The sequence below is a fragment of the Tiliqua scincoides genome, chromosome 3 (assembly GCF_035046505.1).
Source record: "Tiliqua scincoides isolate rTilSci1 chromosome 3, rTilSci1.hap2, whole genome shotgun sequence".
Taxonomy (NCBI): Eukaryota; Metazoa; Chordata; class Lepidosauria; order Squamata; family Scincidae; genus Tiliqua; species Tiliqua scincoides.
The window spans coordinates 61,428,879-61,444,323 of NC_089823.1; the positions used below are offsets into that span (position 1 = coordinate 61,428,879).

At 43.3% G+C, this 15,445-nt stretch overlaps 1 protein-coding gene across 1 annotated transcript in view; it reads right to left on the bottom strand.

Moving 5' to 3' along the window:
• Positions 1–10,839, bottom strand: part of RUNX1 (RUNX family transcription factor 1) — a 227,616-nt gene extending 216,777 nt beyond the window's left edge. Inside the window, exon 1 of the mRNA XM_066619865.1 lies at positions 10,755–10,839. Within this exon, the coding sequence (XP_066475962.1) occupies positions 10,755–10,812 (58 nt within the window). The 5' untranslated portion in view covers positions 10,813–10,839. The remainder of the gene's footprint in view (positions 1–10,754) is intronic.
• Positions 10,840–15,445: the final 4,606 nt, after the last annotated feature.

Consider the following 15,445-nt stretch of genomic DNA (forward strand, 5'->3'; position numbering starts at 1 on the left):
TGGCTAAGTTAGCAGACAACACCAAACTTTTCCGAGTGGTAAAGACCAGAAGTGATTGTGAGGAGCTCCAGAAGGATCTCTCCAGACTGGCAGAATGGGCAGCAAAATGGCAGATGCGCTTCAATGTCAGTAAGTGTAAAGTCATGCACATTGGGGCAAAAAATCAAAACTTTAGATATAGGCTGATGGGTTCTGAGCTGTCTGTGACAGATCAGGAGAGAGATCTTGGGGTGGTGGTGGACAGGTCGATGAAAGTGTCGACCCAATGTGCGGCGGCAGTGAAGAAGGCCAATTCTATGCTTGGGATCATTAGGAAGGGTATTGAGAACAAAACGGTTAGTATTATAATGCCGTTGTACAAATCGATGGTAAGGCCACACCTGGAGTATTGTGTCCAGTTCTGGTCGCCGCATCTCAAAAAAGACATAGTGGAAATGGAAAAGGTGCAAAAGAGAGCGACTAAGATGATTACGGGGCTGGGGCACCTTCCTTATGAGGAAAGGCTACGGCGTTTGGGCCTCTTCAGCCTAGAAAAGAGACGCTTGAGGGGGGACATGATTGAGACATACAAAATTATGCAGGGGATGGACAGAGTGGATAGGGAGATGCTCTTTACACTCTCACATAATACCAGAACCAGGGGACATCCACTAAAATTGAGTGTTGGGCGGGTTAGGACAGACAAAAGAAAATATTTCTTTACTTAGCGCGTGGTCGGTCTGTGGAACTCCTTGCCACAGGATGTGGTGCTGGCGTCTAGCCTAGACGCCTTTAAAAGGGGATTGGACGAGTTTCTGGAGGAAAAATCCATTATGGGATACAAGCCATGATGTGTATGCGCAACCTCCTGATTTTAGGAATGGGTTAAGTCAGAATGCCAGATGTAGGGGAGGGCACCAGGATGAGGTCTCTTGTTATCTGGTGTGCTCCCTGGGGCATTTGGTGGGCCGCTGTGAGATACAGGAAGCTGGACTAGATGGGCCTATGGCCTGATCCAGTGGGGCTGTTCTTATGTTCTTATGTACTCCCAAGTAAGTGCATAGGATTGCAAGCTTACTCTGTCTTCCAGTGACTACATAGTATAGAACCTCAATGTAGAAATAATCTATTGGTTGTTATTTAATATGATGGACATGCACCTCTGATTTATTGTACGTTCTTTCTGGAAGTCATTATAATAGACCAATATGTATTACCTGTCCTGGAAGTGCTATGGAACTATATGTTACCTCAACACATGTGAGTTAAAGATGGGAGAGCAGGGAAGAAAATGTTTTCAGAATTTCCTTGCCAACCAATTCTCCCTGGCAAATGCAGTCCCTGATAATTTTTCTCTACCAAGACTTAGTTTTGGTTCCTGAGTTGAGCTAGGGAGGAAAATGGTTAAAGCATTATGAGGGCATTTGCAGGGAGCAATTGGTAGGTGTGGGAAAGCACCCCTGCCAGCCAGCTCAGACAGCAGCCAGGTTGGGCACTAGCTGAGGGCCCACATGTCCATCAGAAGGCCCACTTGGCCAGGCCAATCCTGCACCCTCCCTACTAGTGACAGCAATAGCCACAACATACAATGATTGGCTAGGTGGGGGACTCCATGGGGGCTTTAGTACAGGACTTTGCCACAGGAGTGCCAGCAACCTGGTGCCAGCACTGTCCCCTGACCCTACCTTAGCTGAATGAGGAACCTCATGTTTGCTTTGAAATGTGAAGCTTTGCCATGAGTCAGGATTTTTTGCAGTGCTTATACAAGTGAGACCAATGATCACTATAGACCAGTACTATGTACACTGATAGAAAATAACTGTAAAATCCGTGGCAGAGGCCTTTCCCAGACCAGAGACACAGGGATTTAGGGAGAACCTTGTACATGCAAAGCACATGTTGTACCACTAAGTCACAGCGCCTCCCTTTGAGAATGATATCAAATTCATAGACACTGTTTCAAGTTTTCTTCCTTTGGCAATAATGGAGGCAAGAGCAAAGAACTGTGAATGAACAATCCTCAATGGTTTCTGAATGTTGGAAGAAAATGCATCACTATTTTAATGCCCAGACACTGGATCTAGTTTTCAGGCCTTGCCTGAACTGTCAGCCTTACCAAACTAGCACATTGTTTTCTTTCTGATATTTCACTCTGTTCTTTCCAGTAATTCCTGTGACGGGTCTTTCAGAGTTACCCAGGCCTTTAAAATGAAAAAGAGAGCATCCTCAACAGAGGGAGGATTGTGTAAGTCAGACATTGTATAAGCCTTCTTTTTTCCCCAAGGATGCCAAGCCTTTTATGAGTTTCTCTGGCCCCATTTCCTTTCCTCAAGATACTGTTAGTGTTTTTCTGTGTAACCCCTTGTTACATTTGAGACTTTTAGCATCATAAAATTGAGATACCCAGGCCTTGTAGCAAAGTTATCTCTTAAATTATCATTAGTTTAGTACTATAGAGACAAAAAATATAGCACAAAGAAGAATGGATCAATGACTAGGTTGTCTGAGAGGGGCAATGATCAGGCCATCCCTCTTTCACAAACTTATTGCATGACCATGGATGGACCCTTAAGTTTCTATGACATTCATTTTAACATTTCCAATGCAAGAATAGCAGCATTATGTACTCTGAAGAAGATTTTAGACTATTGTATTTTGCATATGTGGAAGATTTATCAAAAGGAGTACAGGGAACTTCAAATGAGCAGCTATAGTAGCAGGTCAGGGCTGGCCTTAGGTCAATTTGGCATCACTCCTAAGGGGGCCCTGTGCTAGGTGAGCGGATCATGGCACTTGCCTGAGAGATCACTTCCAGGCAGTGCCACACCAAGCCAGTAGAAAGAGACATTGCTTGCAGCAAGTGAGCACTTGCAAAGCACACTTGTCCTGCCTGGCCCCAGAACCCAGAATAACTTAAATTTTTGTCTGCAATAAATACGTTCTAAACAACTTACAACATCCTATGCGTGTCTATTCAGAAGAATGTTCCATTAATTTCAATGAGACTCTCAGGTAAATTTGGATTAATAGGATTAATTTAGACATGCCCAAGCTCAGTCCTGAACTCCTAGTAGCATAGGACTGAAAGAACAACTGCAGTTGGACCTTGGTATCCATGGGGGGGGGGTCCATTCCCAGACCCCTTGTAGAAACTGACACCTGTGGATAATAGAATTAGTGGGTGGGGTCCATCAGAGGATCTCTGGACATGACTGGACAAGCCTTCCAGACACATCCAGAGGTGTGTTATGAGGTCCAGAGAGGACATGTGAGGAGATGTCCATCTGAGGCCCAAAGAGGCCATGTTGGAAAGGTACTGCTGGGCCTGTCCAACACCTCTGGGAGGCTCAGAACACCTCCAGACCGGAAGGTGCATCCATAGGTCCTCTGACGGACCCCACCTGCAGATTTCATTATTTGCAGGTTTCAGTATCCCAAGGGGTGCAGGAATGGATCCCCCACAGATACCGAAGTCCAACTGTTTCTTTGGTCCTATGCTACTAGGAGTTTCAGACTGAGCCTGGGCATGTTTAGATCAATCCTATGCAAATTAACCTGGTGGTTTCATTGAAATAAATGGAAATTATTTCTGAATAGATATGCATAGTATTGTGCTATAAGTTGTTTATTACATATTTATTGCAGGCAATAATACATTGATGTGCAGCACAATCCTATCTTGTGCCAGAACAGGCAGGCCAGGAGGCTTGTGCTGTATCCAGTGTGTGATAGGGCACCAAAGTGACTCACTCAGAGGTAAGGGGAAACTCTTCCCCTTACCCCTGGTTAAGCCACTGCAGCCCCTATAGTCTCCTCAGACTCACACCACCTCAGGAGGTGGCACAAGTCCAAGGAGAACGGAGCAGCTTCAAGCTGCTCCATGCTGCTCAGGAATGGGGGTTGGGATCCGGCATAACAGCCGTATCCCAGCCCTGCCTCCGCTCCCCGCCCGCCCAAAGGACCGCCCTCCGCCTGCCTTCCCCTGCCCCAGAACGCCTCCCACCTGCCTCCTCCCCACCCTCCCCAGACCCCTACATCGGCCAAGCTCAACTGACGCAACTTACCCAGGAGAAGCTGCTGCGGAGGCTGGATGCAACCTCCGTACTCCAGTGGACCTCTGTGTGCTGACGCAGCTTCCTCCTGAGGAGGCGCAAACATACTTTAGGGCATGTTTGCGACCCTTCTAGGTTGGCACAAGAGACTTGTGCCAGCCTAATGTGAAGTTAGGATTGTGCCCTTAATGGCTTTCTTTTGCAAACAGATTAGAGATATTTAGAAGACATTGCAATAATGTGCCCTTAGATAACTTGGAGGACATATAACACCATTGCTAACTGAATAATCTGGAAACAAATGTTCCTATGAGTTGGCCAGTCATGGCATACGGAGAAAAGTTATTAAGTGGCTCACATTTTAAGGAATGAATAATATTACGTGTGTATTACAAGAAATTGTCTCATTATATTTTATACTTTTAATAGAGAATATTTCTCTCTTATTATGAAAGGAAGTTAGATACCTCCAGAAATAAGCCATGCTGACTTTAATGGCTCTCACTCCTGGGACTGCAGCCTTAAAAATAGACAATAATTCTATGAGAGTATGTTGCAAATAAGATGTATTGGCTAGACAGCTAGCTAGGACAGGACTTTCTATGGAGAGAAAGCATCCTAGACATGTTGGAAAAACCTCCAGCCCAATCATGTGTGCTGACATGGGCTACGCTGCATCCCTCAGGGGATTTTTCACTTCTGGAGGTCTCCTGGGGTAAGCCCCAGCAGCTGTAATGAGTCAACTCAGACCTGCATTGAACCAGGTCAACCTCAGTCCACATTGATCTGTGCAGGTACATCGGGGCTGGGAAGGTGGTCGGGATTCAGTGTGCATTGTTGTCACCAAACCCACCCCTTTCCAGGGCCCAATCTCCCCCCCCCATCTCTTCCCTGTTCCACCCTCCCCTCTGCCCAGACAGGCCTCCCCTATGATGCTGGGAGTGGAGGGGGACTGTGCAGAATGATTGGTTGGGAGAAACAGCAGGGGAGCAGGAGGGAGTGGGGAAAGAACATGAGTAAATAACTTTTCCCTCTTCTTTGCACCATATCTCTTGTCATGCAATTTTTCCCTGGTCCTAACAAAAATTATACACAATAACATGACATGGAGGAGGGAGAAGGTTGGAAGTCCACACCTGTAATCCTTAATTTAAAACATAACAAACATTTCATGTGGAGAACTTTTTACATCTAATATGTCAGACATGGGTTTAAAGATCTGACCTGAATTGCCAAGTAATATCTCTGGGCCCTAACAACATATACTGTTTAACACTAGAGGCAAAGTACGTATTTTCATTGGCATTGTGATTCATAAACAACTTCAAATTTCATTCACTGGGCTGGAATCCTACAAAGACTTATTAAAAAATAATCTTGAAATATCAGTGAGACTTGGATACTGCCATATTTGCACACAGTGGGAGGATCAGTGGGACCAACCTGATTTAAGACTAAATGCACCAATTTAAATCTCTGAAGTGTCACTGCAGGATTGAAATTAGCAATTATAATTATTGAGACAAACTCTCTTTTTTCAAAGCCTTTTTAAAATTTTGTTGTTACTTTTTGTTTCAGTTTTATTTCAGTTTTACATTCTTTTCATTTTTCCTCTGATCTGAAATACCTGTGAAGATTGGCCTTTATTTAAAAAGAAAAAACAACAACAGAGATTGTGGATTCTGCTTTAAAGAGGTATATTATGTAAATTTCTGGTGATATGTGTCTGTATCTTCAACAGGAAATTGAAACTGTTCACTTCCTGTTCCCGCTGTTTTCTCTGCTTTCTCACCTGCTTTCTCAATATAGTCTAGTATGCTGCAGCTGCCTCTGCTACCAATAGTCCAGTTTATGTTGTTCTCTTAAGCCTTTGTGTGACTCTCTGATTCCTGTTCTTTATGGGGCACAGAATCACAAATGTGTATACCCCTCCCACAACTCATGCCCAGTGAGTATTACAATGTTATAGTTTTGGGGAGCACAATTTGGAACCTTGTTTGATCTCTTATCAAATTATGCCTGTCTCACCAAAAATAGCAAAACAGTGGTTGCAACATTGCATTGGGGAATTTAATTATGGTTGTCCATGATATATTTATTACATTTATATCCCATCTTTCTTCCAATTTATAACCCAACTTTCTTAAATATGGTTGTATATGATGTTTGTCCATGATGTATTGATTACATTTATATCTCACCTTTCTTTCGTGGAACTCAAGATTGCATATGTTGGTTTCTTAGGTGGTTTCACATCCAGGCACTAACCAGAACCAGCCCTGTTTAGTTACACGAAGTTGTTACATCATGTGCCATCAAATCATATCCTGGTCTGGAATGTAGGCTGAATCAGTTCCTTTGACCACTTGACCATAGACAACTTGAACACAGTTTAGCCAACATAAATTATTTTAAAGTTACATTGATTTCAATGGGAGAGAGCAAATTCATCTTAAAAAAAAATGGGACTTGTGCCTGTATAAGTATGTTGAGGATTGCAGCCTCCACTGATGTTTCATCTACATGACTCTAAAAGCTGAATAGTTCAGAACAGAAAGAGCTCAAAGCAATCTCCAAGAATTCCATATGAATATATCCGGTAGGGTATAGCTAACTGCATTACAGTGGATTTTTTCCTTCAGATTATTTAGGACTTTAAGAAATGCCTATCACAAACATTTTAGTGAATATCAGACAGAAAGCTTAATAAAGATTAGAGCGGCTTTCATAATGATCTTAGTAGACAAGAAATTTGCAATATTGTCTAGGCCGCACAAAAGTTCAATATAATCTTTGTTTCCTTACCTAATAGGAGGACCTGGTGTGGTGCGATAGAAAATGGGTCATATCCTTTGTGGCGTACCACATTCAATTAGTATGACAAGCTTTGTGATCCTGTCAGTTTGCACTGAGGGTGGGACCAGTGTTTGCTTCCCCACTCCTCTCTTTTTTTCTCAAAATTTTCAGAGTATCACACAGAAAAAGAATTATGGATTTCCGTCTGAGAGGACTGCATGGGCTGATAAAGTAAAATCTATGGCAGAAAGCAACTTGTTTTTTCCACCCTTTAGGTAATAATTTCAGTTAAGAGAGAAAGTGTAATAAATTTTGGCGGGAAAAATAACCACACTATTTTGGACGTTTCTAATGACTGGCCTGTGTAAACACTACTGAAAAATGGGGGGCAAGAACAATTTGACCAAGGGAATGATTATTTTTCTTGCACCAGAGCCTAGGTATTTGTCAAGTGAAGTCTTTCAAAATGGTCTGAAACACAGTGAAAGGAGGAAACAGACACACAAAAAAGAAACTTTTGGAACACTCTTCAGTCTTTCATATTCAAGCCCTAATCAGTGAAAAGATGGATTACAGAACATTCACTATCCCCTGCAATTAAACTTACCTCTTGAACTACAGTCACTAAACAGCATCAGATTCATGTTTTTCAGGACTAGGTCCCATGGTAAAACTGAGGCCTGGATGACACATGTCGCAAAAAAAGGTGGCATCATTACAGGATGGTAGAATGGAATGTGCCACCTCAAATGCAAGTGAGAAGATTTTATTCACATTAAAGAAATTCTCCGACAGTTTAGAAGCTACATATCATGAAGAAAGGTTCTAGCCCAGGCTTTGTTTTACAGTGCTAGTTTTCTATTTTACATAGTGGGATGCTGAAAAATGAGATTCCCTCACCAGCAATCTGGAGTGATACAGTCCATTCTATCACCTCAGAATTCTTTCCACCTCATGCTCACGTTATTCTGCTACAATTATAGACCAGTCCTTATACTTCCTTAATATTAAGGTACATATTGCCTGTATTATCTCTCTGCCCACATTTTTGTTTGAGTGTTAATTCTAACTGCAAATAAATCCCATCATTTCTTTATCTAATATCCCACATGTCTGTCAGTGTGCATATCCATCCAATTTCTCCATGAAGACTGTTTCACTGGCCTGAATGTAAAGGTTACCAATGAAAAGATGAGGGGGAGGTAAAGGAAATAAGCTATGACTGGGGGATCTGCAACTTTTCACCATGGATACAGCTTGCCCCAAATGCCCCTCTCTCTTAGAAATTGCACTGGGGGATTCCAAGCTGAGTTTCTCTTCCCACATCTATTTGAATGATTAGAAATCCCAAGCTCTGACAAGTGGTACTGTGCATTCCATTCTGCTATTTTGAAAGGTCGTCTAGCAGCCAACTGGCCTACAACTCAGTCTAAACTATTCACATCTGCTGGGACCTAAGGCTGGTTCTGCAGCTGTCAGGGTATGTTGTCTTGCAATACTGACAGTCAGAGAAGAAAGTAGTCACAGAGAAAAGCATACAGGAAATTTACTAGGCAAAGCACATGCTCATTGCAAGTGCTCAGAACTCAATGGGAACAGCAGAAAAGTGATAAACTCACAAAGGATACTGTTAGATATGAAAATGTGAGCAAACAGAGCAAGCAGGAAAGTATTTCCATACGCATTCTACAATCCACTAAGAACACGGTCAACCAAAGGAAATGTGACTTATAGAAAAGCACATTTCTCCTCCAGATAATGTCAATGGCTCTTACAAGAGGCGAGGTTTCCAATTGTGTTCTTAGAGAGATATATTGTATGTATTGACTTGGCTTAGTAAAACACTGAGAGGAATCATCACCAGAAAGACTGTTATACCTGTGTATGTCAACTAAGAATTAAGGCCCTGATCCATACACTTTCAAGACTCCATTTAAATGTGTCTCTTCATTTATGGCCATTTTCCTGTCAGCGTTTAGCTACAGGTTGACTGTTCACAGCCATGTCAAGTACAGTATAACAGGTTCACTCTTTATTGCATTACAAATAAATAGCATTCCCTTAATAAAGTCTGTCATTAATAAAGACTGTCCTGTCCTGTAGATTAAAGAGCAAATAAACATTTGAATGGGCTAATTGAAAAAAAGGTGAAGCCAGCTATAGTCAGGAAGACCCTTGTTATTCTACTAATATTGCTTCCTTTGCTTGTTAGCAACCCAAAGGAAATGAGCTGGGGCAGACTGAGGAGCTTCTCACTCAATCACCATCCTACTACTCAAAGCCTTTCCAAAAAAGAGTATGTGACTCACACCATTCATAGTGATTCAATGCAGCTAAACTGCATTGCCAGTAAAAGGTTGCTTAGAACCTTTATAGTTGCATCATAAAAGAAAGCTTTTATAGCATTTTTCTCCTACATGATCACCCTCTTGCCAGCCAATAAGGGAGCAAAGTAAGACCATGGCTTGTTGTGACAAAGCAGCTTGAGACCCTTCCGCATTCCCCAGCTCGCTTATTAATACAAATAACTGGTGACTCATATTGACACTCGGGGCAGGAGAGCAGAGAAATCCAGAAAGGCTTCTTTTTGCCCCCAGCCCCTGCACCTTGACCACCACCAGTATGAAACAGATAAAGTTCACTCAGGCGTATTGCATGCACTCTCTGGGCTGGGGAGCAGGGCAGTCAATAGGAACACTTGGAAACTTTTTTCGATTGTGAGCCCTTTTGGGACAGGGAGCCATTTAGTTATTTGATTTTTCTCTGTAAACTACTTTGTGAACTTTTAGTTGAAAAGCGGTATATAAATACTGTTAATAATAATAATAATAATAATAATAATAATAATAATAATAATAATAATAATAAATGTGCATCTATTGCAATGAACTGCATTTATTGTAAGGTATGTATACCTATACCATTGTTTCAATGCTCTTCCTGGAAACACAATAAAACCGCTGTCCTGTACTTTTGAGAATCAAGCTTCCTGATCCCTTCTTACGCTAATTGACTTGCTTACTAATAAGAACTTTCCATGATGAAAGCATCTGTTCAAAAGAGTTGCTACAATGGCAGAGTCGCTATGAAATTTCAGTCTGTATTAGAGCATCACTAAGATCTGCAGGTTGCTTTATTATATCCTGTCTCCCCTTTCCAAGGATTTGTCCTGCATATGTCTGCATCAAATTATAACAAATTACAGTAATTTGTGGATCACTTGTGGTTTCATATTTCATATATTTTTCATAGCAAAAAAAAAAAAAAAGCAAGACATCCTGCAGTTTGTTTCTCTCTTTCCATTATTGACTTCAGCCCTCTTTAGAGGAAGTTCTTTTAAATATTTGTTCAAATGCCTTAGAAGCTGTTATCTTCTTTAATGTTTAAATGCTCAGGTATTTACAGATATTCAAGTAGTGTATCCATATGACTGAAGGCACATATCCCTCATCAGTGGGATAGCCATAGGTTTCATTGACTTGACACTTATGCCCATTCAGGACTATATTCAGTTCATGCTAGTCTGCAATGCATGCAATGTGCTCTTGGTTGTTTAAATGACCCCAGGTCCAAATGACTGGGACTGGGACTGGGAATGACTCTGCCAGCACAGCAAACACTCCTTCAGAGGTTTGTGTATCTGCTGTTATATGCAATGGATATGATTTATAACAGTCACATTTACAAAGTAGAGCATTGACAAGTATGTGCTGGCAAAGTGAACGGCTCAGATGAATCCTCAGCATAATTGCTCAAGCGAACCAAGACAGTAATGTAATCCATTCACACTGCAAATTTTGTTAGAGCCTGAGAAAATAATCATTAAAAAACACATGTGCTGCTAATAGCTTCTTGAAAAGTGCACACATGCATTTTCCTAAACATGGATGAGTCAAAAGTATATTTAAAAGTTTGAGTGGCACTTACCTCGCACGAAGCACTGCTGGTAAGAAGGAAATGACTCAAATATGCTGTTTGAAGCCATGGTTTCCTCTTTAAAAACTTATTCTCTCTTGAAAAAGGGGGTGATATGTGATTTCTTTCACCTTGGGAAGTGAAAAATCAAGAATGGTCATTGTGACAAAGCTTCTCTCTGCCATGGCACTTTGCATGTTTGTGTCTGCAAAGCAAAAATAAACTAGATAATAAAGTTCTTTTTTTTCTCTCACACACAAACACTGAAACTGTTTTGTTTAAAAAGAGAGAGAGAAATAGCGGATCACTTGTGGTTTCATGATGCTTACCACTCTACGAAACTCTTGTGGTTTGCAGTCAAAATGATTCGCCCTGCCTGCTGACCAATATCCCGGACCCGCTCTTGTGTGACTGCCTCTGTACCCAACTTGTGGTTCTGTGGTTGTTTATGAGGCCCAAAGAAGTCTTTCACACAACCAATATTACAAATTTAACTGTTCCCCTTTCCACAGCCTCTTTCAATTGGTTCTTGACATCACATGATTTCAGTGATGTAGACTTAAAAAAAATTCTAAGCAATGTACTTCCCACACCACCTGCCCTCCCCTAGACTCAGCAAATACATAGTATGCAGAGAGAGAGAGAGAGAGAGAGAGAGAGAAGAAGAAGAAGAAGAAGAAGAAGAAGAAGAAGAAAAAAGAGAGTGAGTGAGTGAGTCTGTCTGAGTCTGACTAATAGTCCTTCTTCTACAAATGGTCTTTGCTGATTAAGGACAACTCTGCCTGTGTTGTTGCTGTGGTTTTTGGAACTGGTGATTATTTCCATAGATATTTCACTGCTGCTTATTCAATAGTAATTTAAACCCTGGTATTATTCAGATGCTGAGAGAGGATGTATATGGCATCACCTAACATTGGGAATAGCTTTTCAAAAAGTTCAACAGGTGGGAAGAGGATTTTTTTTTTTTTTTTAGGCAGCATCAAAAGAGGATGTGATGGATTAGATCAACTGTACCTTTTAAAGATAGCCTGAAAATGTATCAGTCTTAATAAAAGTTCATCAAAATCTGGTAGGAACTTTGTATTAAAACTATTGAATACAAATGAAGTAGTATACCTGATATGGTTATTGTGATTACTATGAAAATCTAGGTGAAACTCAGGGAGCACTGTGTTTAGGTTGAGGCTGGCACTACAGTTCTTAATGGATAAGAACTTTCTGTGGGGGTAACCCAACCAGATGTTGATTATTTTTCTTATTCTGGGGTTATCAAGTACAGGGCACTGATTGAGAACGTGATATTCTAAATCTTTCTTTCTTTCTTTCTTTCTTTCTTTCTTTCTTTCTTTCTTTCTTTCTTTCTTTTAGGATTGAAAAAAAGGATAGTCTATGCAACATGGTGTGGTTCAGGAGCTAATTATAAACACTATATCCAGCTATATCCAACCAAGATCCAGGTCTACAGAGCTTGCGTCCTGAGTACACTTCTGTACTGCAGCGAGTCATGGACTCTTCACTCACAACAGGAGAGGAAACTGAATGCTTTCCACATGCGCTGCCTCCGAAGTATTCTCGGCATCACCTGGCAGGACAAAGTTCCAAACAACACAGTCCTGGAACGTGCTGGAATCCCTAGCATGTATGCACTGCTGAAACAGAGACGCCTGCGTTGGCTCATGTCGTGAGAATGGATGATGGCCGGATCCCAAAGGATCTCCTCTATGGAGAACTCATGCAAGGAAAGCGCCCTACAGGTAGACCACAGCTGCGATACAAGGACATCTGCAAGAGGGATCTGAAGGCCTTAGGAGTGGACCTCAACAAGTGGGAAACCCTGGCCTCTGAGCGGCCCGCTTGGAGGCAGGCTGTGCAACATGGCCTTTCCCAGTTTGAAGAGACACTTGGCCAACAGTCTGAGGCTAAGAGGCAAAGAAGGAAGGCCCATAGCCAGGGAGACAGACCAGGGCCAGACTGCACTTGCTCCCAGTGTGGAAGGGATTGTCACTCCTGAATCGGCCTTTTCAGTCACACTAGACGCTGTTCCAGAACCAATAGTCTTTCGAGACTGAAGGTTGCCAACTACTATAAACACTAAAGAAAGGGAGGAACCACTTAAGAATAAAGATGTATCTGTCATGCTAGTTATTAACCACTTTGTGAGCTTTTTTCCTCATCATCATCATCAAAAATCATCATCATCATGGTTCCTTTACTCACTGTTCTGTACACTGAACAACCACTTCATTCACCTGTTTCAGTGTGAAATCCAAAGAATTTTCTTCACACCTGTACTGATATTTAGAGTTTTAAGGGAGTATTTTAAAAGACAATATTTGCCAAACGCTAACAGCTATGATCAAATCAACAAACCAGCACAAACAGGGGTGATCTAGCAGGGTGCTGAGCACTTTTTCCCCCCAAACTTTATCCTGAAAGTACATCCAGACAAGGGAATTTCAATATATGCAATGATGATCTATAATGTAGGTGATGATTCATATGAGGAAAAACTAAAAGAAATGCATAGCCACCAAAAAAGAAGGTTGAATAGAGGATCTCATGACTGTTTCAACTGTTAAAAATATGCTAGAAACGACCGGGACCCAATTCCTAATCCCACTTTCTAGCACGGGCATAGCTATGCCAATGGGACGTGTACTGCATCCTGCAGTTGGGGGGCACTCACGGAGTCCTCCTCAAAGTAAGGGAATGTTTGTTCTCTTACCTCAGAGCTGTGTTGCCCTTATGTCAGTGCTGGAAAGTAGGTTAGGATTGCGCCCTAAAAGAGTTTATGTGAAAACAGGACAAGAACTAATGTACATATCTAGATAGATTTACATTACACATTGGAAGTAAAAAAAACAACAATTAAATTTAAATGCATCATCTGTGGAGCAAGGTACTTAGAGAACATAAGAACATAAGAACAGCCCCACTTTATCAGGCCATAGGCCCATCTAGTCCAGCTTCCTGTATCTCACAGCGGCCCACCAAATGCCCCAGGGAGCACACCAGATAACAAGAGACCTGCATCCTGGTGCCCTCCCTTGCATCTGACATAGCCCATTTCTAAAATCAGGAGGTTGCACATACACATCATGGCTTGTACCCCATGAGAGAGACTGCAAATTCTCCTTCCTTGAAGACTGACAAGGGAAGCCTTGTACAGGCATCTCTTATAGACAGTGGTGGGATTGAGCCGGTTCGCCCCGGTTCTATAGTACCGCCTCCTAGTTCACCTCTTGGTTCGGAGAACCGGTTGTTGGCTGGGGAGCGCACGCGCAGCTATGACCCTCCTGCGACTGCGCGGAGAATGCAGGAGAGGGCGCAAACGGCCAGCCTGCAGCCTCGTTGATGAGGAGCAGTTCAGCTGCTCGCCACGTGCCTCTCCTCCCCGGCTAGGCTCAGCACTCCCGGTGAGTCGGGGCCCGGGAGGAAGAGGAGGGCGCTGGAGCCCAAAGAGCCCCCGCTGCCCCCAAGGGCGAGCCCCCCCGCCGCCATGTGTCCCCACCCGCTAACGAGGGAAACAGGAGCAGTTGCCCGCCCTGCGCCTGTCCTCCCCAGCTGAGCTAGCTGGCTCAGCTTTCCTGGTGGGTCGGGGGTGCAGGAGGAAGAGGGGGACGCTGGAGCCGCTCCCACTCAAAGAGCCCCCGCTGCCCGCGAGGGCGAGCCCCCCCTGCCGCCATGTGTCCCCTCCCGCTAACGAGGGCAACAGGAGCAGTCAGCAGTCCATCGCCCTGAGGATTGCAGCCCCAGCAGAGTTTGCCACACTTTCCTGGGAGTAAGCCCCTTTGAACACAATGGAACTTACCTCTACGTAGGCACTGAGCACAATCCTAACCAGGTCTACTCAGAAGTAACTCCTATTTTGTTCAATGAGGCTTACTCCCAGGAAAGTGTGGATAGGATCGCAGCCTCAGTGATGAAGATGAGATGCTTCCTTCTTCACATTCTGATTGACAGTGGCTGCAATCCTAACCACACTTTCCTGAGAGTAAGCCCCATTGAACAAAATAGGAGTTACTTCTAAGTAGACCTGGTTAGGATTGTGCTCAGTGCCTACGTAGAGGTATGTTCCATTGTGTTCAATGGGGCTTACTCCCAGGAAAGTGTGGCAAACTCTGCCACACTTTCCTAGGAGTAAGCCCCATTGAATACAGTGGGACTTACCTCTGAGTAGACACTGTCAGTCAGAAGGCGAAGAAGGAAGCATCTCATCTTCATCACTGAGGCTGCGATCCTATCCACGCTTTCCTGGGAGTAAGCCCCATTGAACACAATGGGGCTTACTTCTGAGTAGACATGCCTAGCATTGCATTGTCAGTCTGGAGGAGAATGAAACGTAGCCCAGGACCTCCAAGGGGCACCTCCTCCTTCCAGCTCCAGACTGCAGAAGTTTTTGGAGCTCCCCTCCACCTTTGATCCAGGCAAGAGGGTCAGTCTCCCAGTGTCTCACCCCACCAGTGGCTCTCCCCAGAAGACTTTTTGCCCCTAAGAGACATCAAACCCCCCCCCCCATCTCTCACACAGGAAGGGACTGAAGATCGCTTATGTCTCCCTGGCACACTTCTCCAGCTTGGATGGGCTCAAGGTCCCCAGTGAGAGGAGCCAAGGGAAGACTTGCCTTCCCCTGTGAAGTGCAGGTGCAGCTCCACGCCTCCTGCTGCTGCTGCCGCTGCCCAGAGCAGATGGGTTGCCAACCC